A 25483-nucleotide genomic window follows, 5' to 3' on the forward strand; every position below is an offset into this window, starting at 1 on the left:
TCATTGGATTTGACTTGAGGGGGGAATAACATACACACTCAATTGGGTATCTTACCACACAGGAAAGTAGGGGGAACGGGATAAAGAAAGGGGGATGATAGAAGGGAGTGCAGATCAGGGGAGGAGACAATCAAAAGTAAACACTTTTGGAAAGGGACAGGGTCAAGGGAGAAAATTGAATGAGGGGGACAGGATAGGACAGAGAAAAATATAGTTAGTTTTTCACAGCATGATTATTGTGGAAATGTTTTGCACAATGATACATGTATGGCCTATGTTGAATTGCTTGCCTTCTCAGGGAGGGTGGGTAGGGAGAGAAGAGGGGAGAGAATTTGGAACTCAAAATTCTGAAAGTGGATGCTCAAAAAAAATTTGTCTTTGCATGTAATAGGAAAAAATACTATTTAAAAAAAGGAAAACAAAAACAAAACAAAATAAAACAAGAGGCATCCTTTCCTTGGCACTTTTGAACTCCTAAAATATAAAAAAAACCTGGTACTCAAGGCACGTTTGCCAAATGGGAGGGTGGAGTGGTGTTTTACAACTCCGTAAAACTATGCATATAAAAAAAATAAGTATGCTCCATGTTAAACTTGTAACGTCTCTTCCTAACAAGGTTTTTGAGGTTGGTTGCAGTTTGCATCTAACACCTAATAAAGAAAGGAGTTAATTCACAGCAACATAGTGACTTTAAGGAGTAGTCAGTGCAAATGGAAATGATCTAGAAGGTATGTGATGAAAGAACAATACCAGAGATTGAAGAAAAAAAGAAGACTACCATCAATGCATGTTAGTTGAGTGTTGACAGAATCATACTATACACGTAAGGCTTCAGAAAAAGAAAAACCTAACAAAATTAAGTAGAGCAATTGTCTTACCGATCCTCTTCAGGGATTTGGATGGATCTTCTTATGATGGAATACGGGTGGTGTGGAGTAGTTGATAAACACTTACAACCTGTATGGTTAGCAACCTTAACTGGTACTAATTCAGGTACAGTTGTTAAAGGCACTGTTATCTCAAAAAGCTGTTGGAAAAGAAAGACAATTATAATGCAGGCTTAATTACATATAAATTATTTTAATGACTACCACATTCTGTATTTTCAATTGCATCCTTTTATTCTCAATGGTAGTAACTATAGGAAATGCCAGCTGAATACAAAGCTATAATTGAGGTAATGTGGACACAAGGATAGGTTGCTGGAAAGAGCATGAAGCATGGGGTTCTTTTCCCAGCTCTGTCATGGTGTGAGCTTTGTCAAATTGCTTAAACACTTAATGCCCATTTTCCCTGATAAAACTGGAGTGAGGGTACCTGATGCTGCTTCATTGAGAGGGTCTATAAAGGATAAAATGAGATACTAGATATCATTGTGCTTTAAGTCCTTTAAGGAAGAAAGCTGAAGTATAATTTTGTTGTCTTCTTAATTGTGCTTAAGAGGAAAAGGCTCTGAATCTTGGCAAATGGGTCCATCAAAAAATGGTCAGTGACTACTTCTAGAGCAGGTCTAGAAAATGCACAGAGAAGTTTGAACTTTCATTTTATGTGTTTTTAGTTTCCATTTCATTTGTTTCTTGGGTTGGAGTGTTATTTCTGACATAATTTTCTGTTGCAAGATCCTTACCCTCAAGGAAACTCAGTTTCCTCTTCTTTATAGTGGGCTGAATAATACTTATAGTACCTACCTCACAGAATGATTGTGAGGAAAGCACTCTGATTTACTTATTGTATTAACATTACTCCTCTGATTTTACTCATTCATCAACTATTCTACAACATTGGAGTGAAAATTGTTGTTTGGACTGAATTAAAATTTTCAACTATACATACTTGTAAAGCAAGTATAGGACTTTGTATAGTTGTATTACTTTTAAAAATATTTTGAGTATGACTTTTTAAGTATCCAGCCATTAACTAAGGAATATGGCATCTAGGTGGTGCCATGGAAAGAGTGCTGGGCCTGGAGTCAGGAAGACTCGTCTGCATGAATTCAAATCTGGCCTCACACATTTATTAGCAAATCATTTCACCCTGTTTGCCTCAGTTTCCTCATCTGTAAAATAAGTTTGAGAAGGAAATGGAAAACCATTACAGTATATTTGCCAAGAAGACCTCGAATGGGGTCATGACAAGTTGGGAATGACTGAAAACAACTGGACAACAAAAACATTTACTAAGAAAACCAGTCTTGGGCCAATAGCTGGGGCATACTTATGATTGCTCATAAAACAGCTTTATTTATTCCATTCTGTTTTTAATTTGAGCCTGCTTGTGCAAGTTTTCATGTATGCTACAAAAAACATCTATTTTAAGTCACCTAAACTAATTACCGTCATGTTATGTAAGCTTCGTTTCTAACTGACAGTTGCTGCTTAGAATACTGAGAGCATTCTTTTAACTCTTGAACACTAGAGGTCAGAATTTTCACAAATATCTCACATCACACTATATCAGATTGTTCCTTGGCCATTTAGCTACAGAAATTCCCCCATTCCGACTAAAGGAAAAAGTATGAGTAATTTGACCCATTAGCATCATATAAAGTCACAATTCCGCTATTCCATTTTGGTACAAGTGCTCACATGAACAAATGTATTCAGTTTAGAATTTTATCAGAATACCCAGTTTTCACAGAGGAGTTAAGAAAACATTAAGAAAAGGATTATATAAGACAACAAACATACAATAATAATAAGAAGAAAGGGTTCTAATTTGATTTATAAGCCTTTCAGCATCATGTCTCTTAACTAAACTGTAGTTTTTGCCATGCAACCTGCCTTTTTTTCTCACCACTCATATAAGTGATGTTTGTTCCATAATCAACCTTACAGAGTAGCTTTTGAAAGAGCCTTTTTTCCCTTGGACTGATAAAACATATTTATTGACCGCACAATGCTAGATGTTATTTATTATGAATCCTTTCAGCATCACGTTTTTGAGTCATTAGCATCATTCTCTGATTTGGGGCATTAACACTTGCATTTCTTTGTAGGGATCATGAAAATTTGCATTACCTGTTTTGAAACATATGATGTGCTTGTGTTTATACAAAGGAGGCTCTCTTCATTGCAGCAGCCTCCACACCGGAATACATTAACACAGGGGGGCTTAAAGAAAGTATTAGTGCTTTTCCCCAGTTCTTTGGCCACTTCCACACAGGTCTCTCTTGGAGTGCATTGAGTTCTCTGCCATTCTTCATCTATGACTGAAGAAAGAAAACTAATTGAAAACAGTAAATTAAGTAACATTTTTAGTACTACAATATGTGAGCAGTAGCTATATTAATGATATAATTTTCAGGTTCCCAATGTTCATTTCTTTCATTCTTGGTTATTTTAGTCAGTTTATATGATCAAATACTATTTTTTAAGGGAGAGAGGGAAGACCTTTCTCCTTAGCTCCATCCATGGTGGGGGAGTGGGAGTTGGTATAGGTACTGGTAATTATTTTATTTTCCTTTGGAGAGAATCATCCAATCCATTTTATAAACAGACACTGTCCATCTGGAAAAGCTGATTAATGAGAAGATAAACAAAAACACATTGAGTTGAATGGCATTTATTAAGAACTTTTTAGGATCCCAGCCAGAGACAATTGCTTCCATTTGAAGCCAAGCATGGCACCTATTCATAGGCCTACATAGAAATACATTTTTAATGATAATATATCACAAAAAGATCATATTTTGGACAATGACAGTGAATGGAAAAATCAGCAGACTAATTTCTTAATAAATCTGTGTAAGTTGCCTCATAATGAAATGTCCTAGAATCATGGTTCTAAATGATGATGAAATTAAGACTTATAAACAAAATAATGCTCTAACCATGCTAAGTAGAATCAAGCAGAAGGGTAAGGAGAAGGAGAAGGAAAAAACTACTGAACAAAAAGGGAATTACTTTCCTGTAAAATAGTAACCACTTTGTTAGCTTTTGTTAGATTTTGGCACTTGGATATTCAAATATTGTGTAAATTTTGCATTTGGATTTATATATCTTATTGGAAAATATTTGATCTTTTATGATCAGTTTAGTTTCAGGATGTAGAGTTTTTTGGAATCTATTCTATTTTTATTTTTATATCTTTGTCAATTTACATTAGTCTATTACCAGAATATTGTGGATAAAGTACTGGGCCTTGAATCAGGAAGACCTGAGCACATATACAGCCCCAAACACTTACTAGCTTTGTGAGCAAGTGACTTAACCTCTGTTTGCTTCGCTTTGCTTACTAGTAAAATGGTGATATTAATAACATCTACCTCAATGGGTTGTTGTGAAAATCAAACGAGATAATATATCCAAAGTGCTTAGTGTGTGCCTGGCACATAGTAAGCACCATATAAATGTTGTCATTATCATTATCATTATTATTATCCCATACGAAAATAATACACATTCAACAAACTTTACTGACTGCTCATGTTCTGGATGCTAAGATAAATCTGTTCCCTTGGGATTTTACAATCAGAGAATAATTCCAAAAACCCTAAGATTTCTCATTAAAATACATAGCTTTGATAGACTTCTCTAAAATAGGATTAAAATGACTATTTCTAAACTCTCTTTTCTCAGCCTCTTTCTTTCTTTTCCACTGTGACCTAATTTCTCCCATTCTGGGCTTCCGCAATCCCCTAAAACTTAAACTCCCAGATACTTGGCAAACTGTTCAATATCAGATAGACTATTGAGTTTACTTTGACTTTGTTGCATTATTTTTTTTCAGTTATTGTGGCAGGGAAGCATTTACATATTTAAGAATTCTGCTTACTCACTTCTTTAAAAGTATATGCATTCACTCCAAGAAGTCAATAATGAGGCAATAATTTAATTTTACTTTATTAATCATAAGGTTTTTCATATAAAATGAATAAATTGTAGCATTTTGTGAAAAAAAAGTCTTTATAATAATTTTCTACGGGGGGGTGGAGCCAAGATGGCGGCTGGAAAGCAAGGATTCGCATAAGCTCCACTCCAAGTCCCTCCAAAAACCTATAAAAATGGCTTTGAACCAATTCTAGAACTGCAGAACCCACAAAATAGCAGAGGGAAGCAGGGCTCCAGCCCAGGACAGCCTGGATGGTTGCTGGGTGAGGTCTATCACGCACGGAGCTGGGAGTGGAGTGGAGAGGAGCAGAGCCCAGCGTGGGCCATGGACCAACCAGACCAGGAGCCAGGCGGAGCGGGCCCTAGCACCCTGAATCAGTGAGCTGTGGCAGTTGCCAGACTTCTCAACCCACAAACACCAAAGACAACAGAGAAGAATTGTAGAACCCACAAAACAGTGGAGGGAAGCAGGGCTCTAGTTCAGGATGGCCTGGATGGTCCATCCAAAGACAACAGAGAAGGTTAGTGGGAAAAGCTGCCACCGCCCTGGGGGGGCAGTGGAGGTGGGGCAGCTACAGAACTACAGCTGCAATTGCTTCCAGCCCCAGGCCCACCTGGTGGGAGGAATTAAGTGGCAGATCAGAGCAGGAGTGCAGAGCCTGCTGTAGATCTGAGTCCAGTCTGGGTGGGGGGGTCTTGGGGAAGGAGGAGTGCTGGTGTGGCAGAGCTGGCTGTAATAGCCCTGAAAACAACAGCGCATCCCCTCAAGCTTGGAACAAAGTACTCTTCACTCTACAAGCAGTCATACCCCGCTGAAAAACTCAAGGGTCAAGTAAGTTGGCTGGGAACATGGCCAGGCAGCGAAAACGCACCCAGATTCAGTCTCAGACTTTGGAATCTTTCTTTGGTGACAAAGAAGACCAAAACATACAGCCAGAAGAAGTCAACAAAGTCAAAGAGCCTACAACAAAATCCTCCAAGAAAAACATGAACTGGTCCCAGGCCATGGAAGAGCTCAAAAAGGATATGGAAAAGCAAGTTAGAGAAGTAGAGGAAAAATTGGGAGGAGAAATGAGAAGGATGTGAGAAAACCATGAGAAACAAGTCAATGGCTTGCTAAAGGAGACCCGGAAAAATACTGAAAAATATACTGAAGAAAACAACACCTTAAAAAATAGACTAACTCAAATGCAAAAGAGCTCCAAAAAGCCAATGAGGAGAAGAATGCCTTGAAAGGCAGAATTACCCAAAAGGAAAAGGAGGTCCAAAAGAAGAAGAAAATACTACCTTAAAAATTAGATTGGAGCAAGTGGAAGCTAGTGACTTTATGAGAAATCAAGAAAATCAATGCTGAAAACTAAATATATTAAATAAATTAAACTTAAAAAAAGAAATAATGAACATAAGGAATTAAAAAAATAATTTTCTATTCTATTCCTATTCTATGTATTTTCTATTATTTTATAGCTTTATTGGGCTGTTTATGCTTATCATTGTATGATATGAATATTAATCAGATTTTAATGGAAAGCATAATGATGATAAAAATCTAATGATGAAATCTAAGGATGAATATTTTTATGGAAGGAAAAGCAAAGTTTGGTTGCATCTAGAACAGAGCTTACCAACCTTTTTATATATCATGAACCCCTTTGGCAGTTTACTAAATGCTGTGGACCCTTACATATCAATGCCTATATTCATTATTGAAGGAAACAATAAATTTTAGTTAGAGATTAGTGAAACTAAAGATGTACAATTATCCCTTCCACATTGTGGGGGTTAGGAGCACCCCATGATCTAGAAAACCTGTATAAAAAATTTTAGCCCTCCCTTTGTACCAGAGAAGTCTGAATTATTATGTCATTAAAAATAAAAAAAGTTGACATTATATAATACTATACATATATTTTATGCATTTCTGAACTTCTAAACTTTTTGTATCACCTGCTGGCCTTCACATGTCATCTGTGACTTCCACAAAGCTCCCCCCAAATTCCCATTTAATTTCTCATGCTGACCTGTGATATATCAAAACCCACCATGGGGAAAGTCATGATATGTAAGGAATAACTGTATTTTTTCCCTATCCAAGTGCACAGACTCTCTGAAATCTATGCAGGGACCTCTTAGGGGTCTATGGACCCTAAGGTAAGAACTTTTGGTCTAGAATAACCTCTTGTAATCATTCACCATCTCTTCTACCAGGAAGAAAAAAAAAACAACCAAAGGATTGTCAGTGTAATAATAGTTTGGGGGCCTGACCATTAGTTTAAATCAGAAGATAGTGGATATGACTGTAAGAATCAATTTTTATATTAGAGAAACTTCTATTTAGTACCATATGAACATGGCTGCATAGAATGGAGAAAGTGCTTGACTAGAGCATGTAATTTTCCCTATCTTGCCAGGTTACCTACAGTGGTTCTAATCTAAAAGATTCCAATCTCTTGTCATGGAAACACAAAACTATCATTTCAATGGTGGCAGTAATATTAGAAGAGAGACTCTTCCTATTCTACCACACCCAGGAGCTTCAGGTTTCAACTCTGCCATTCACTAGTAGCGAGAGGTTAGATAAGTCTCTTACCCTTTCTGAGTTAGACTTTGTGCATGGATGGGAATAATAAATCCTCCCAAACTTGGAATGAATAATTTCAAATGAGATAGGTAGCATTCAGGGTATCCCAAAAGTCATGGTGCAGTTTTAAATTATTAATAGCTAAGACTTTCAGGACACTCAGTTTATATGTGTATACACACACACACACACACACACACACACACGCACACGCACACTCATACAAACAAATCATTTTGCAAAGTACTATATACAGTACATATACAGCATAAAATATATATGCATATATATGTATATACGTTCATGTGCTATAAAATTTACCTTGATATTATTCAAATGATCTTATTTATTAGGCTGGAGTTTTTGTTCTTTAGCTGTCATGAGTTCATTTTTACCATAATCTATCATGAAACAGCAACATCCATTATAATGTGTCTTTCTGTATTTACTTGTTTTTCTCAGCGGAGGTCACAGACTCTGAAGGAAAATCAGAAGACTATATCTAATTTATTAGCCCCCATATAGACATGACGCTGTAATACTCCTCACTAATAAGCATAGGTATTTCAGTTCTGCTTTTCTAGTGGTTTTTCTTTTTGGCTTTATGTTTCCTAGATATCATAGGGTTAAGTATTTTTCTACATTTGGCCATCTTATTATTTGCTGTTGAATCATTAAAAATCACTTTTCCTATTTTCCCATTTAAAATAAAAAGGGAATCATGATTCAATACCAATACCTGATCAAGCAGAGAATGACAAAAGACCCTTATTTTTAAAATCATTCTTATGCATCTGCCTGTTTTACTTAAACATAATGAAACAGATGGTATGGATGATCAATGCCAAAAATTTGACAAGAGAGAAGCACAACCACATGTCTACCTTTAAGTGTTTCAATGTCATAAAATGTTGCCGCAAATCTGGTGGAGCGATGGGATGCTGAGCGGGAATCCATGCTAGCTAAGCTTTTGAGCTTCAGTCGACATTTCCACAGCTTCCAGTCTTCAGAGTGAGTGATCCTGAGGAGTTCCTCCAAGCTAGATGCAGCCCGGATCTGCTGTTCCGAGCGCTCTAACAGTGACTGAGGTGTCCGCTGCAAGAAAAAAAGGATTTTTTAAAAGCGTTACTCAATTTTCAGTTTTCCTTGATAACTTCAGATAACTGCTATCACGCTATTAATCAAAGAAGTCATAAAGGTACTCAGGAAAGAACAAATGAGTACCAGAAACCTGTGAAGTTTTATTTCTGGTAATTCTAACTTTAGATAGATTTGCTCATCAGTTATTAATATGATACTGTACTTTCAACCTTTGTCCTCAGCTACTTAACACATTTAAGAGTGTTTTCCCCCCATTGGGGTGTTTGGCTGATGCAACTTCCATTATATGTCATTACTAGTCTCCTAGAAAGCTACTTTTAAACTTTTCCACAATGGGAAATTGCACCAGCTCAGCAAGCTGATGGGGTCTGCACATATGCCAGACTGATATTTTTGCTGTTAAGTTGTTTCAGTTATATCTGATTCTTTGTGAGCCCATTTGGGGTTTTCTTGGCAAAGATACTGGAGTGGTTTGTCATCCTCTTCTCCAGCTCATTTTTTACAGATGAGGAAACTGAGGCAAACAGGGTTAAATGATTTGCCTAGGGTCACCCAGCTAATAAATGTCTGAGGCCTGATTCGAACTCTCAAAGATGAGTCTCCTGGCTCCAGACCAGGCTCTCTATACTGTGCCACTTAGCTGCCTCTTATTCATTCTTAGGCTCTATAATATTCATACGAATGATTTCCATTTTATTTTATTGTTTACTCCTGACCCATGATTTCATCTGCATGGTGAAACTCCCAGGGTGTAAACTTACTCTACAAATGTTGATTGGCAAATCTGTTATCTCTTGGCCCATCGTTATTGCTGTTTGGACATTTTTCAGTCGTGTCCAACTTTCCATGACCCCATTTGGGGTTTTCTTGGCAAAGATACTGGAGTGGTTTGCCATTTCCTTCTTCAGCTCATTTCACAGATGAGGAAACTGAGACAGATGGAATAAAGTGACTTGCTTGCCCAGGGTGACACAGCTAGTAAGTGTCAGGAAAATGTGTCTTCCTGACTCCAGATCCAGCACTCTACCCATTGCACCTCCTAACTGCCCTTGGCCCTATTTAGCTTTTTGAAAACTTCATCTTGTTCCATTGGAAAAATTTTCAGGGATTTTGAATTGGAAGTCTTGTACTATCTAAGTACCTACATGTGGAAGTCACTGGAGATGTGAAGATGAAACCCGATCCATTCCCTGCTATTTACCTTCAGTCTAATAGAAGAATATACGTGCATAAATAATTATAATACAAGTTCCAATGAGACAAGCGTGTGGGATGGAGACAGACGAGAGGTTAGAAAGGAAAAGGTCCCACTTCTGCCAAGGAATTACTATCTCCTTTAGCACTACCTCTCCTCAGACTCTGGTAGAGACAACCCAAGTCTCAGACCCTGCAGATGTCCACCAAGGGATCAGCCTCCAAGGAGAGAGAAGCAGCCTGCCTTCCCCACCGTCAATACCAACTATAGACTAATACCAATAAGCAGGTAAGACAAAGAACCGCCCCCTGCCACCCAACTCCAACTCATCCTGTTTCCAGCCTTTCACCTGTGGACATTGTTCAGGCAACCCAGAAGAAGCAGCTTGGCAATTGCTTCTGCTGGTGTTGCAGCTCCGACATTGTCAGCAGGCCTAGCTCCTGAGCTATGGGCCAGAAAATGAAGTTCTCTTTGCCAAAGTCTTTGGTCTCATCAAATACTTCAACATCAGACACTGATACTGTTTTTGGGAAAATTTTACTAAAGAGGATGCATGACTATCTGCCATTACCAGGGCACCTAAGAAACACTGAGCCTTGCCATCTGAATTGCAGCTAAAGCCTCTTAAGTGTGTTATCTCCCTCAGAATTCGAACATGTGAGAACAGGGTTTGTCTTGTCTGTATGCCTGGTGCTTTGCACAGTGTAATTGCCCATAATAAATATTTAATGCTTCCCCCTTGACCCATTCATTCACTTCTGCTGCTGGATCAAGAGAGGATTCAAAGATTCTGAGCCAGAAAATGATTTTGGCAGCTATATGAATGATAGACAGGAAAGGGGAGAGATTGGAAGCATTGAGACCAGTTGAGATTATTGCAATAGACTAAAGGAATTGTTATGAGGGTCTAAATATAGTGCTAGTGGAAAGGAGGAAATGGATAGGAGATAATATGGTGGTACATTCAAAGGGACTTTACAACTGAGTAGATGAGAGATGGAGTAGTGGGAGAAATGATTATTTCCCTCTTGTATTTAATAACTAATTATTGAATTAGGACCAAGGTTTTTCTTCCTTTCTACTTTCTTATTCAGAAATCAGCCCCTATGGGTTATTCAGGCAGATTTTGAAGTGCAGGACTGCTAATGAGAGGAAGAACTCAGATCTATTCAAAAGATAAAGTTAGGTGAATTGATAGATTCTGGCCCATTGTGTTTTAGTCGGACAGGTCTAGGAAAATGTGAATTCTCCCTTTTGTCTGACTGGTGATATGGATAGAAATAATGCTCTTTGACCGAAACTGAGTGATTCTAGTCACATCCTCCCAGCCCCTCATTAGAATAAGCCCACTTCTTCATTATAATATTCGTTCTTTTCATTATTTGTTAACCAATCAGAGTCAATTTCCACCCTCAGGAACACCTACTCTTCAAAGGGCATCTAAGTATTGAGTGGGTTCCATGAGGGGTCTTTTCATCTAAAAGAGATGGCCAAATGGTCATCTTTTTATTAGTAATATGCTAGCAATAATATGCTAGAAATTATGTCTATTGAACTTTTATACATCACACTAGAAAAAGGAAGAATCAAAGACCAATGTGAGGTTTTGAGCTTGAGCTACTGGGAAAATGGCTGTGCCATTATCAGAAATAAGAAATTTGGGAGAAGGGGCAAGTTTTAAGTGTCATAGGATCAGAAGAGCCTAGATTTAAAGTTGAATGAGGGAAGAAGCAGGTTGGGAGAGAAAGATGAATTTTGTTTTAGAGAATCGTAGATGTAGTACTGGGGGGTACTCTAAAGGTCATTGAGGCCAACACCCTCATTTTATAGATCAGTAATTGAGGCTTCAAGGTAGTGAGTGGGCCCACACAGGTAACAGGAGGCAGAGCCAGGATCTGAATCCAGGCATCTGGCTCCAAATTCATCACTTTTTTCCAGGGGTGGGGGGAATTGTGAGTCCAGTTTTGAACTGCTTGAAGAGTTAATAGAACATCTTGGTGAAGGCATTTAACTAACAGTTTGGAATTCAGTCAAGGGGTTAGCCTAAAGATAGATTCGGGGTTCATCTCTATAGTAGTGATTATTAAAAGCCATAAATTTGAATGAAATCACTAGTATAACACAGGGACAACAGGGTTAAGGACAGATCCCTGAGAGATATTTGTTTTCAGGATCTAGGGAAGAGGAAGAAGAACCAAAGAAGAAGAGAAAAGAGGAAGAGTCAGAGAAACAAAAAGAAAATCAGGAAAGACTGTTATTATGGAAGCCAATGAAGTAGTCAACAGTATCGTATGATCCAGAAAGCCAAAGATGGTGAAAATTAAGAAAAGACAATTAATTTTGACAATTAGGAGGTAATTTTTAGAGACTTCTTTCAGTTCAGATGGCAAGCCAGATTGCATCAGGCTAAAGAGAGTGTGTTATGAAGAAGTAGAAGTCTCAGAGGCAAATAATTTTAGAAGTTTGGCCATGAAAGGGGAAGAGAGGTTAGAATGATGGCCTAAGGTGACAGTAGGACAAAAGGTTTCTGCCTCTGACCCTCTCTCTTTTCCTTCCTTCCTTCCTTCCTTCCTTCCTTCCTTCCTTCCTTCCTTCCTTTCTTCCTTCCATTCCATCTTTCTTTAGATAATAAAAGCCTGGCTCTTCTCAGGACCTAAAGCATGAACTGGCTAAGAGTCTTGTATGTCACCTTTAAGATTCTCAGGTTTCTCAGAACAAGATGGCAGCTAGATGGCATAGGGAATAGACCTCTGAACTTGGAGTGAGGAAGACCTGAGTTCAAAATCTGCCTTAGTACTTATTTAGCTATGTGTCCCTGGGCGAATTATCTAACCTCTCTCATTATCAGTTTTCCCCATCTATAAAATGAACAGATTGTTCTTGATGAACTCTAAAGTTGTTTCCAGCTCTAAATCTATGATCCTATGATCTCTGGTCCTATTGATCAAGGATTTGGACCTTTTCATTACTGAAAAGGTAAAAGAAAAAAAGAATCTGTAAAGCATCTGGGGCAAAGGGGTGCATGCAAGAAAGAAAATAAATACCAGGTTTTCAAAGCAGAGTCTTAGAAGGTCCAGAGACAAATGAGCATGTTCATGTAAGTACGGGAAAGTTGATAGTGGGTGAAGATAGAACAGTCCTGGAGCAATTTTTCATTCCTAGTTCGTTGAAAAGCCCTGTGGGCTTCTAAACCACTATGGGAAGAACTAGACTTTCCCAAGTGATATCTCTAATACGTACCCACTATGGAGAGTGCTTCAACCCCATTCCTGAATGGGAGGCAGCATTATCTGTGACCCTAGCAGACAGTAACTAATAGAAAAGTAGAGATTGCTAATAAAAGAATAAGGGGAGATGACTGCTGGAGGAAAGGTCCCCATTGATGTGAGATAGTATCAGTTTGCAGTGATCTCCTTTGTTGATTCATCTTTCTTATCCCACACCCCAAGTCTGGTTTCCCCATCCCCACTAAGTTTCTATTTGCAATATGCTTGATGTCATCTCTATAGTAACTCTTTGAATAATTTCATCTTTTTCCTTGGCTTCAATTATTGCCTCTATTCAGGTTACTTCCAAATCTGTATGTTTTACCACAATCTCTTCCTTGAACTTCAATCTAGAAGTACCAGTTGCCTGCTGAACATCTTTGTGGATCTCCCAATTACAGCAGACTCAATCCATCCACCACGAAATTAGTAGGGAGCGCTGGACTTGGAGTGAGGAAAACCTGGATTCAAATCTGTCTGAGCATGGCATGTAACATTCTCCTCACCGGAAGGGGCTGGACTTGCTGGTGCCTTCCAGTAATCTGTGATCCTCTAAAATATAATTTGTCATCTTTCCCCTCAAACTTTCCTTTTCTCCCAATGTCTGTGTTTTGGTTGATGGCACCAATGTCTTCATGAACACCCAGATTAGTCAGTCAAGAAGCATTTATTAAGCACTTAGTACATGCCAGAAGTTATCTTTGACTTCTTCTTTTCCCCCTACTCCCTGCCACACATCTGATGAGTTGTGTCAAATCCTGCTGAATCTGTCTCTTTCTCTCCTCCAAACTCCTCCTTACCTCTGATATGGAATAGTGTAATTGCCTCTTAATTTATGTCCTTGTCTCTAGTCCTTCCCTGACCCTCCCTAGAGATTAGCCATCCTTTATTCAGCTGCCAAAATAAACTTCTCAATGTATGCACTCCCATATTCACAAGCCATCAGTGGCTCCCCCTTGCTTACGGGATAAAACATAACATGCTCTACCTGGAATTCTTATAAGTATTTATAGAGTTACTGAACATCAAGGATTTTAAATTCTGGAATATGGGGTGAGGTGGATGTAGTTTTAAGACATTGTCTTTATATTATGTAAAGCATTGATTATGAGAAGAAAACATGACCCTGTCCTCATCTCTAATGCCATATGAACATACATTCTCATTTGTGCCCCCCTCCCCACCACAATGGCACAACTTTTGAGGGCACGAGATTTAAATTTCTGCGTGATCCTGTCTAATTCTGGCTGTGATAGCCTTCCTCTGGTAAGTACAAGCCCATATGCTGTATTGACTTCTTCTGACTTTCGAGTCGAAAAATGGACTACAAACTAAGTTATTCATCTTTACCACCTCCAGAAGCACATATATCTATCAAAAAGTCCAAGTCTCATGCCCATTATCCACGTAAAATGTTGACTTTATGATTATAAACCAGCTGGGTAGAGCAGATAAAGTTGATAGAGTTTAGAGTCTAGAGTTAGGAAAACCTGAGTTCAGATTGAGCTTCCAACACTTACTAGCTGTGTGACCCTAGGCAAGTCACTTAACCTCTGTCTGCCTCAGTTTTCCCAAGTGTAGAATGGGGATCATAACAATACCTACCTTCCAGGATTATTGAGAGGATCAAATGAGATTAATTTTAAAGTATTCAGCACAGTGCCTGGTACATGGTTAAGCTTTTAATAAATGCTTGTTGAACAAAAGAACTTCTGGGAGCCAAGATGGTGGAGTAAGCAGTAAATTGCCATAACTCTCCCATATTCACCTCCAAACAACAATAAAATAGCACCCTCAAACAAATTCTGGAACGGCAGAGCCAGCAAAAAGATAGAGTGAAACAATCTTTTAGCCTGAGAAACTTGGAAGATCAGCAAGAAAGGTCTGTCTCATTTGGGTAAAAGGAGAGCACAGTCCAGGACAGGAAGCATCCCAGGAAGACAGCAGCAAGCCCCAACTCAGGAAACGGTGAGAGATCCTGAGTCCCAGTGTGGTGGAGCAGGCAAACTCCAACACCAGGACCCCTCACCTGCCTCAGCATAGCCAGGGAAGCAGGCAGCCTCCAGTTTGGAGAACTTCCACTTGCTTCAGCATAGCCCTGGGCAAATGGACAGTTTCCAGACTTCCCTCGGCTTCAGTGTAGCCCCAGGGAAAAGCAAAAATACTCCACTAGTTTAGCATGCGGCAGATACTAGCACTATGACCCCGGCTCAGCACCACATAAGCTGCCAGACCCTAAGGCCTCCAGCAGCACCAGCCCCCCACCCCACCCCCTCAGAACAGTACCAAATACAAGCGTCCCCATGGGCCTTGTGGCAACATTAGTGCAGCACCAGGTAAACACCCAGGGCCTGCAGTCTTTGGCACAAGAAGCCTGAGGCAGTGCTAAGCTCAAGTCTAAAAGAAAGGAAAAAGGCCCAAAAAGATGAGCAAAAAAGAACAAAAAAAGGGTCTGATCAAAGGGAGTCATTATGGTGACAGGGAAGGTCAAGACACAAACTCAGAAGAGGACAACAATGTCAAAACACCTATGGGCAAAACAACAAAGAAAAATGTGAAGTGGTCTCAAGCCCAGAAAGAACTCATGGAAGAGCTCAAAAAGGAGTTTAAAAATCATATAAGAGAGGTAGAAGAAAAAAAATGTGAAAAGAAATGAAAGTGAGGCAAGAGAATTATGAAAAAACAATGAACATCTTGGAAAAAGAAAACAACTAATTAAAAAGTAGAACTGGCCAAATGAAAACTGAGATAGAAAAATCCACTAAAGAAAACAACTCTTGGGGCAGCTAGGTGGCACAGAGAGTAGAGCACCAGCCCTGGAGTCAGGAGGACCTGAGTTCCAATCCGGCCTCAGACACTTAACACTTACTAACTGTGAGACCTTGGGCAAATCACTTAACCCCAATTGCCTTCCTTTCTCCAAAACAAAACAACAACAACAAGAAAAAAATCCAACTCCTTAAAAAGTACAATTGGCCAAATGGAAGAGAAAGTACAAAAGCTGAGGGAAAACTCCTTAAAAGTTTGAATTGGGCAAGTGGAAGCTAATGACTCTATGAGATGTCAAAAATCAAACAAATTCAAAAGAATGAAAAAATAGGAGAAAATGTAAGATAGTCATTGGAAAAATAACTGATCTGGAAAATAGACCCAGGAAAGACAATGTCAGACTCATTGGACTACCTGAAAGCCATAAGCAAAAGGAGGACCTAGATAGCATCTTTACAGAGATCATCAAGGAAAACTGCCCTAATGTCCTGGAACTAGAGGGCAAAATAAGCATTGAAATACTCAGGAAAGAGATACTAAAATAAAAACTTGAAGGAACATTATAGCCAAATTTCAGAACTATCAGGTCAAGGAAGAAAATACTGAAAGTGGCCGGAAAGAAACAATTCAAATATTGGGGAGTCACAATGAGGATTACACAGGATTTAGAAGTTACAACTTAAAGGATCAGAAGTTGTGGAACATGATATTCTGAAAGGCAAAGGACATAGGACTACAATCAAGAATCACCTACCTGGCAAAATTAAGCATAATGCTTCAAGAGAAAAAAATGGCTATTCAATGAAATTTAAGGATTTCAAGCTTTCATAAGAAGACTAGAATCAAACAAAAAATTTTATCTCCAATATCAAGACCCAATAGAAGCCTAAAAAGGTAAAAAAGGGAAAAGAAAACATAAGGGATTTAATGGAGCTGAACTGTTTACATCCCTATGTGGGAAAATGGTACTTGTAGTTCTTAAAAATTGTACCACTAATACTACAGTAAGAAGGAATAAATACATGTATGCATACATATATAGATATACATATAGATATAGATATAAATATAAATATATATATATATATATATATATATATATATGTATACATGTATACCAAGGGTACAGGTATAAGGTGAATTGGAGAGAATGACATAACAAAATTAAGAGATGAGAAAGAGGAGTACACTGGTTGCAGAAGGAAGGGAGAGGTGGAATGGGGTAAATTATTTCTCATGGAGAGGCAAAGTGGGAGAGGGGGTACTGACAAAAAAGAGGGCAGACTGGGGGAGGTGGTAGATAGAAGCAAAACATTTTTGAGGAGGGAAAAGGTAAAAGGAGAGAGACAACAAACTGGAGGTAAAATAAGATGGAGGGGAATACACATGACAGTGAATGTGAATGGGATGAAATCTCTCATAAAATGGAAGTGAATAACAGAATGGAACAAAAAGCAGACTCCTACAATATGTTTTTTACAAGAAACCCACCTGAGGCAGACACACAGAATTAAGGTAAGAGGCTGGAGCAGAATCTATTATGCTTCAACTTAAGAAAAAAAAATCAAGGCTAAGAATCCTGATCTCAGACAAAGCAAAAGAAAAAATAGACCTAATTAAAAGAAATAAAGAATACTGCATCTTGCTAAAAAGATACTATAGATAATGAAGTAATATCAATACTAAAAAATATGCACCAAGTGATATAGCATCAGATTCTTAAAGGAGAAGTTAAGCCAGTTACAGGAAGAAATAGAGAGCAAAACTCAAATAGTGGGGGACCTCAACTGTTCCCTCTCAGAACTTGATTAGTCTAGCAAAAAAAAAATAAACAAGAAAGAAACTAAGGAAGTGAATAGAATATTAGTAAAGTTAGGGGGAAGAGCCAAGATGGCAGAATAAAAGCAGGGACTTGACTGAGCTCTCCCCCAAACCCCTCCAAATACCTGTAAAAATGACTAAACAAATTCTAGAGCAGCATGACACACAAAATGACAGAGTGAAACAAATTTCCAGCCCAAGACAATGTGGAAGGTCAACAGGAAAGGTCTGTTGCACCACTCTGAGAGAAGAACATTGTCTAGCATGGGCCACTTGCCCCAGAGAACCCAGAGGGACTGAATCACTGGAAGCTGTGGCAATTTCCAGACTTCTCAATGCACATATGCCTAAGACAACTTAGAGCATTAGTAGGAAAGGTCTGTAGGATCTGGGTGAGAGCGGAGTGCAGTCCTGCCTCAGCCCTCAGTCAGAGGCAATGGCCATAGCTGCTTTCAGAGCTCTTAACCCACAGACAGTGGCAGATAAAGCAGCTGATCAGAGGGGGATTGTAGGGATCTCTTTGCTGGTGTTGAGGCAGGATTCTCTTGCTTTGCCTGTATTTGGATCTGGGTGGCACTCCTGGGGCAAGGAGGAGTGTGTGGCAGAGCTTGTGGTGGTGGTGGAGAGGAAATTCTCCTCAGAGTTCTAAGGCAGAAAAGAGTGCTTGTGGTCACTCACAGACCAGAGCACAGATCAGGAGAGGAATAAACACCTCTCCTTTGATCATACCACCTTGGAAGAGCTGAAAATGTACAAGTCCCTAGAAGTATCTGTGAAAACAGCTGCACAAAACCCCTGAAGCTTGGGACAGTACACTCTCCACCCTGGAAGCAGAATCCTACCTTATGTGGCCAGAGTGGCCTTTGTTTTCTTTGAGTGACTCAGTTTATCTCATTGAGCCTTGCTGGGTGCTGGATCTGTGGCTTCTCTTCTGGGGCAGGGAGCCCAGAGGTCCATGCCTGAGAGCAGAGAACTTTCTGTGTGATGATTCATGGGGCTGGCTGAGGGGAGGTGTTGACTCCAGAGCCATGACCTATTGGGTGTCAACCTAGGGGAAGGGGCCAACTCAAGAACCACTCAGCCCTGGTCATTCAGGCAGCACTTGATGATGTCAAAAACTCTATAAGAGGGGAGAAGACGGCTTGAAGATCCCTTTTTTCCTTTCCATTGGGGCCAGAGACACCTACAGCCGAAGCTGACGCACGAGCTGTCGGCAGCAGAGCTGACCCACGTGTGGAGCGAGGAGTGCGGAGCAAGGACTTGAGGCCAGTGGGTAATCTTCTTACCGTAGAGGGGAAGCATGTACATGATTTTGCTTTATACCATCATGCTTCTCTGTGGCCTCCTGGTTACTCTTGTGAGGCACACTTATTGGGCCTGGAAGCTTTTGATCAAAATATCAAAATGGGGACGCTGGTTTGTGGGTCTGTTACTGTGGAGTTTAAATACATGCTTTAGTTCTTCTGGCTTCTACCTAGAGAATTCCTTATATCCTGCAGTTCCTAACCTTTCAGGCATATATATGATTCTCTTTGAAATCATAAATTCTGCCTTCATAATACACCTTAAAAAAGAGTTAAAAAGTCAAGTAATTGGCTGGGAAAATGAGGAGTAGAAAAAAAAACTCAGACTATAGAATCTTACTTTGGTGACAAAGAAAATCAGAACATACAACCAGAAGAACACAACAAAGTCAAAGCTCCTATATCCAAAGCCTCCAAGAAAAAATATGAATTGGTCTCAGGCCATGGAAGAGCTCAAAAAGGATTTTGAAAATCAAGTAAGAGAAATCAAGGAAAAATTGGAAAAAGAAATGAGAGGGATGCAAGAAAATCATGAAAAATAAGTCAACAGCTTGCTAAAGGAGGAGAAGAATTCCTGGGCAAATGGAAAAGGAGGTCCAAAAGCTCACTGAAGAAAATAATTCCTTAAAAATTAGAATGGAGCAAATGAAAGCTAATGACTTTACGAGAAATCAAGCAAAAGCCAAAAGAATGAAAAAAAAGATGACAATGTGAAATATCTCATTAGTAAAACCACTGATCTGGACAATAGATTCAGGAGAGATAATTTTAAAATTATTGGACTACCTGAAATCTACGATCAAAGAAAGCGCCTAGACATCATCTTGCAAAAAATTATCAAGGAAAACTGCCATGATAGTCTAGAACCAGAGGGTAATAGAAATTGAAAGAATCCACCCATCAACCTCCTGAAAGAAAACCCAAAAGGAAAACTCCTAGGAATAATATAGCCAAATTCCAGAGTTCCCAGGCATAACAGCAAACAAAGTGGGATGTTTTGTTGCTTTTTCTTTTGGAGTTAAGTTTCTGTAACACATTGAGTACTTAATGTAATGTTAATAGAATAGGACTTGCTTTGCGTTCTGGCCCAGCTCAAAGCTATGGTGCATCCTAAGTCACATGGAGCCCAGTGTGGGAGCAGCTTGCCAAAAAAGGGAAAAGGAAGAGGAAGGGTAAAGCAGAACTGAGAGGAAGTAAGGCCAGAGCAGTTAGAGCTGAGAGAGAGAAGCTGGCCTGAGTGGGCAGAGGGAGGAATTTGCCTAGAGGAACTTGCTTGTAGGGAGGCCTAACAGAAAGAATGTTTGAGACGTTGGCACTCCCTCTGTTAATCTGTGTTAATCTTTCAGAGAGAAGCCCTGTCTGTTGGTTTTTATGAGTGAATTGAGGTAAAGAGTGGAGACCCACCCATGGGAAGGAGGCTTAGCTTAAACCGCTTTTAAGAGCTGTTAAAGTGAATTGAGATGAGGGTGCTGCCAATGTGTGTAAATATTGTTGTTTCCTTGTTAAGCTTTTTTTTCCCAGAAACAGAAGCTGTGGGCAAGAGCCCCTGGAGCCTGCTGTCAGGCAGAAGCAGGGAGAGCTTGGAGTGGAGCAATGCCCATGAGCTGAGATGAGGAGCAGGAACAGAGAGCTGCCTGTGTGTGAACCCAGCAAGATCTGGGAGTAGTAGGCCCACAGAGGAAGAGCCATGGGACTTGGAAGCGAACCTAGAGTTAAGATGAAAGAGGACTTTACTTGGATACTCTGTATTTACTGAAGAGATTGTAACTTACTGTGACCTAGGGGTGGATGGTGTGGCATTTTCTATCCCTTAAGGATGTGTTGTGCTAAGGAAGACCTTAACCTGGGACCCCTTGCTATGTAAACAAGTACTATGGGGAATGCTACTGAATGCAATGATATATGCTATGCACCATACGACACACTGAGTGATATGATTTATATGTATGTATATATATATATATTTCCATTAGATATGTTTTGCTTAAGGATGTTGTTATGAATGTTATGCTTTATTGAACAATGTTTAGTTTATTGCTGAATAAAAGAGAGAGTTCATTATACTATGTGATTAGACCTTGAAATTATTCACAGCTGTAGTTCCCAGGTGTGCTGCAATGATTAGCAACATACCAGGTCAAGTAGAAAATATTGCAAATAGCCAGAAAGAAACAATTCAAGTATTGTGGAAACACAGTCAGGATAACACAAGATTTATCAGCTTCTACATTAAGGGATTGAAGGGCTTGGAATATGATATTCCAGAGGTCAAAGGAGCTAGGATGAAAACCAAGAATCACCTACCCAGCAAAAATGAGTATAATCTTTCAGAGGAAAAAAATGGATATTCAATGAAATGGAGGACTTTCAATCATTCTTGATGAAGAGAATAGAAAATTTGACTTTCCAATGCAAGAATCAAAAGAAGCATGAAAAGGTAAAGAGGAGAGAAAAATCACAAGGCACTTATTAAAGTTGAACTATTTACATTCCTACATGGAGAGATGATATTTGTAACTCATGACACCTTTCTCAGTATTAGGGTAGTCTGAAGGAGTATATGTGTGTGTGTGTGTGTGTGTGTGTGTGTGTGTGTGTGTGTACATGTATATATAGACAGTGAGCAAAGTGTGAGTTGAATATGAAGGGATGATATCTAAAAAATAAAATTAAGGGGTGAGAGAAAGGAATGTACTGGAAGAAGGAGAAAGGGAGAAGTAGAATGGGGTAAATTACTTCACATAAAAGAGGTAAGAGCTTTTACAGTGGAGAGGAAGAGGGGGGAGGTGAGAGGTTATGAGTGAACCTAACTCTCATCGGATTTGGCTTAAGGAAGGAATAACATATACACTCAATTGTGTATGGAAATCTATCTTACCTTACAGGAAAGTAGGGGGAAAGGGGGCAAGAGGTGGGGGGGCATGATGGAAGGGAGGGCAAATGGTAGGAGAGCATAATCAGAAGCAAACACTTTTGAGGAGGGACAGTGTCAAAGGAGAGAAAAGAATAAGTGGGGGGACAATAGGATGGAGGGTATAGTTAGTCTTTCACAACAAGTGTTTTGCATAACCACACATGTATAACCTATATCTAATTCCTTACCTTCTCACAAGGGTGGGTGGGGAGGGAGGAAGAGAAAGAATGTGGAACTCAAAGTTTTAAAAAAGAATGTTAAAAATTGTTTTTACCTGCAACTGGGAAATAAGATATATAGGCAATAGAGTATAGAAATCTGTCTTGCTGTACAGGAAAATAGAAGGGAAAAGAAAAGAGAAGAAGGGAGGTGATAGAAGGGAGGGCAAATTGGGGGGAAGAGGTAATTAGAATGCATGCCATCTTGGGGTGGGGAGAAGGTAGAGATGGCGAGAACATTTGGAACTCAAAATCTTGTGGAAGTAAATGTTGAAAACTAAAAATAAATTAACAAAAGAAAAAAGAAAAAACTTGTAGGAACTGATGCAAAATGAAATGAGCAGAGCCAGGAAAACATTGTACACAGGATCAGCAACATTGCCTGATGATTAATTATGAATGACTCAGCTATTCTCAGCAGCACAGTGATCCAAGACAAGTACAAAGGACTCATGAAGGAAAATGTTATCCACATCCACATAAAGAACTGATGGACTGTGAGTACAGACTGAAGCATGCTTTTATCATTTACTTTATTCATTGTTGTGTTTTTTCCTTTTGATCTGTTTCTACTTTCACAACGGTGACTAATATGGAAATATGTTTTACATAAGAGTGCTTGTATAGCCTACATCAAATTGTCTACCCTTTTAGGAAGAGGGGAAGGGAGAGAGAAAGGGAGAAAAATTTGAAACTCAAAATCTTGTAAAAATGAATGCTAAAATTTGTCTTGACATGTAATGGGGGAAAAATAAAATACTATTAAAAAATCAATGCTCGTTTCCCTGTAGCAAAAGGGATTCAAGTTAGACTAGTCAAGAAAATAAACATTTCAGTTTTGCTTTTTTAATTACCAGACCAGAACAATTTTTACCTCTCCAAAGGCCTCCATTCCCCACAGGTTACACGATTTAATGAACAATAAATTCATTTAAAAAGGAATATAATGACGTATACCAGTAGGATTACCTCTAGACAAAAGTATAAAGTAGATGGTTTTCCTTTTCATGCCCTCTCATTTTTCCTTTTGGTATACCTTCATCTCCTGGGCTACCCTATTCCTATTACTACCTGTTCCCCACTTCTCAGCTCCAAGGCTTGCTGTAATGGACTTCATTGTCCAGGGTACCATTTGCTTGAGGTCTCTATTCTTGTTAGGCAAATCCAATAAATAAGTTTGATCTAAATTGTTTTGGCTGGTAACAGACTACTCCTCTCAGAGAATAGCTGCTTTCAATGCCTTCATCTGGCCTGTAGGAATTTTATAAACCATGACAGCGTCAGTGGTATTGAGTTTTTTGGATGGGGGATTTTTCAGTACTTCTCAAATCACACTAGCTGACTGACCATTTTCCTACAAGAACCAAAAATTGGTCTTGATGATGTCTAGGTCTGCTCATCTTAAATGTTTATTTGAATTTCTTTTCATTGCAGCTTTTGTACAAGCTCTTTAGGGGCACCGGTAACCCAAATATTTTAGGAATTAGACTCAGAGATGACTTCACAATCTCCCCTTTATATCTTTGTGCCACATTCTATGAAAAAGAAAGCACCTTTTAATGTCCAACCTAAAGCCTCCCAATGGCCCATTATCTCTTGCCTTGAGTGGAAATAGCTGCTTACAATGCACTAATTCCCGAATCTGGAAGCACAACCCCATAGATATCAGAAGAAAATGCCACAAAGAAAACAAACAATAGGGAGGGCAGACCAATCTAGGGGACTAGAAAGTTGGCACTCTCCCCAAATCTTGGCAAATCACTAAGAAAACAAGTGACTTAGTGAATGAGTAATAAAATCAAGGTTATGTGGTACTATTAAACTGTACTTAAGTGAAAGAAACAATAAAAGGAAGACAAGCCATTATGGGAAAAAGTATCACTAAAAGAAGTGTGTTCGTTTAAATACACCTTAGTTACGACTTGCCCTTGCCTGAATTACCCAGAGTGTTCTATGGGCTTTCATTTCTTACAGATTAAAAAGCATAGGGTGAGACTTTTTAGTACTCTCAAATGGAGGAAAAAATGTAGCTCAAAATCAGTTATTTTAGAGTGCTTTTCTAATAAGATTTAATTTACTCGGTAAAAAAAAAACATCCAATGTGTTACTTACACAGGGGATACTGATACCTTTCATGGTTCCTGTTTATTGCAGATTTTTGGGAAGACAGAACTATTTTGTCCCCAGGAGTCCTATCTATTTTCAAAGCCTTGTGGACACCTCCTTGAAAAAACTAAGAGGAGATACTGGAATAAACATCCCCTCAGTGACTAGTGTCTTGTGGATCACTGGTTCTCACTATGGTTACCAAAAGGTGAAAGAAACTTTATATTAAGCAGCCTCACAGACGATTACCAATGGTGTGATATTGGGCAATTTACTTCATCTTTCTCAACCTCCTTTTGCTCAGCAATAAAATGAGAATTACAATGGCATGTACCACACAGAGTTGTTGTGAGGATCACATGAGAAAAAAAATCTCCATAAAGCACTTTACAAATCTTTTTGTTGTTGAGTTGTTTCAGTTTTTTCCAACTCTTTGTGACCCCATTTGGAGTGTTCTTGGCAAAGATACTGGAGTGGTTTGCTATTTCCTTCTCCAGCTCATTTTACGGATGAGGAAACTGAGGCAAACAGGGTTAAGTGACTTGCCCAGGATCACACAGCTATTACGTGTTTGAGGTCAATTTTGAATTCAGGTCTTCCTATCCATTGTGCTACCTGGCTGCCCCAGGTGCAAACTCTTAAAGCACTATAAAAATTCTAGTTATTGTTAGCATTAATCCATTATAATCTTCCATCAGTTTTCTCACAATTTTGGCAACTTCTTCCCTTGCCTACTTCAAATCAAAGTCAAAGTGACTGATAAATAACAAACTATTACAATAGACCCAAATTCTGAGCATATATTTTTAAAAAATACATCCTGGGTATATTGAAGATAAGTTGGCTTTGTGTAGTTTAAATAATAACTCACATTTATATACTGCTTTTTAGTTCACAAAGCTCTTTCCACAAACTCTATCAGGTAGACAACGAAGAACAAAAAGTCAAGAATATCAAAGGAACTAATGAAAAAAAGGTAAAGGAAGGAAGTTTAGCAGAATCAGATCTTAAGCTATATTATAAGGCAATAACTACCTAAAACTATCTGGTACGAGCTAAGAAATAGAATGGTAGATCAACGGAACAAAGCAGACATACAATTTTACAGCAGCAGATAAATATAGTAACCTTGTGTTTGAAAGTGTAAAGATCTAAGATTTGGGTATAAGAATTCATTGTATGGCTAAAAATTGTTGAGAAAACTGGAAAACAGTAAAGCAGACACTGGGCATAGACCAATATCTTATACCATTTACCAAGATAAGGTCAAAGTGAAAATATTATTATTATCACCATTTTACTGAAGAGGAAGCTGGAGTTCATTGAATAAAGTGGATTGTTTGAGGTCACAAAGTAAATGGTAGAGCTGGCCTTCAACG

General features: G+C 38.9%; 1 protein-coding gene across 1 annotated transcript in view; it reads right to left on the bottom strand.

Annotated features, from left to right (window-relative positions):
• Positions 1–25483, bottom strand: part of VEGFD (vascular endothelial growth factor D) — a 74209-nt gene that overhangs the window by 19061 nt on the left and 29665 nt on the right. Inside the window, exons 2-4 of the mRNA XM_036745561.1 lie at positions 8295–8505; positions 3018–3208; positions 879–1027 (exon numbers count right to left, since the gene is read on the bottom strand). Of these exons, the coding sequence (XP_036601456.1) occupies positions 879–1027; positions 3018–3208; positions 8295–8505 (551 nt within the window). The remainder of the gene's footprint in view (positions 1–878; positions 1028–3017; positions 3209–8294; positions 8506–25483) is intronic.

Source organism: Trichosurus vulpecula, chromosome 2 (assembly GCF_011100635.1).
Source record: "Trichosurus vulpecula isolate mTriVul1 chromosome 2, mTriVul1.pri, whole genome shotgun sequence".
Lineage (NCBI taxonomy): Eukaryota > Metazoa > Chordata > Mammalia > Diprotodontia > Phalangeridae > Trichosurus > Trichosurus vulpecula.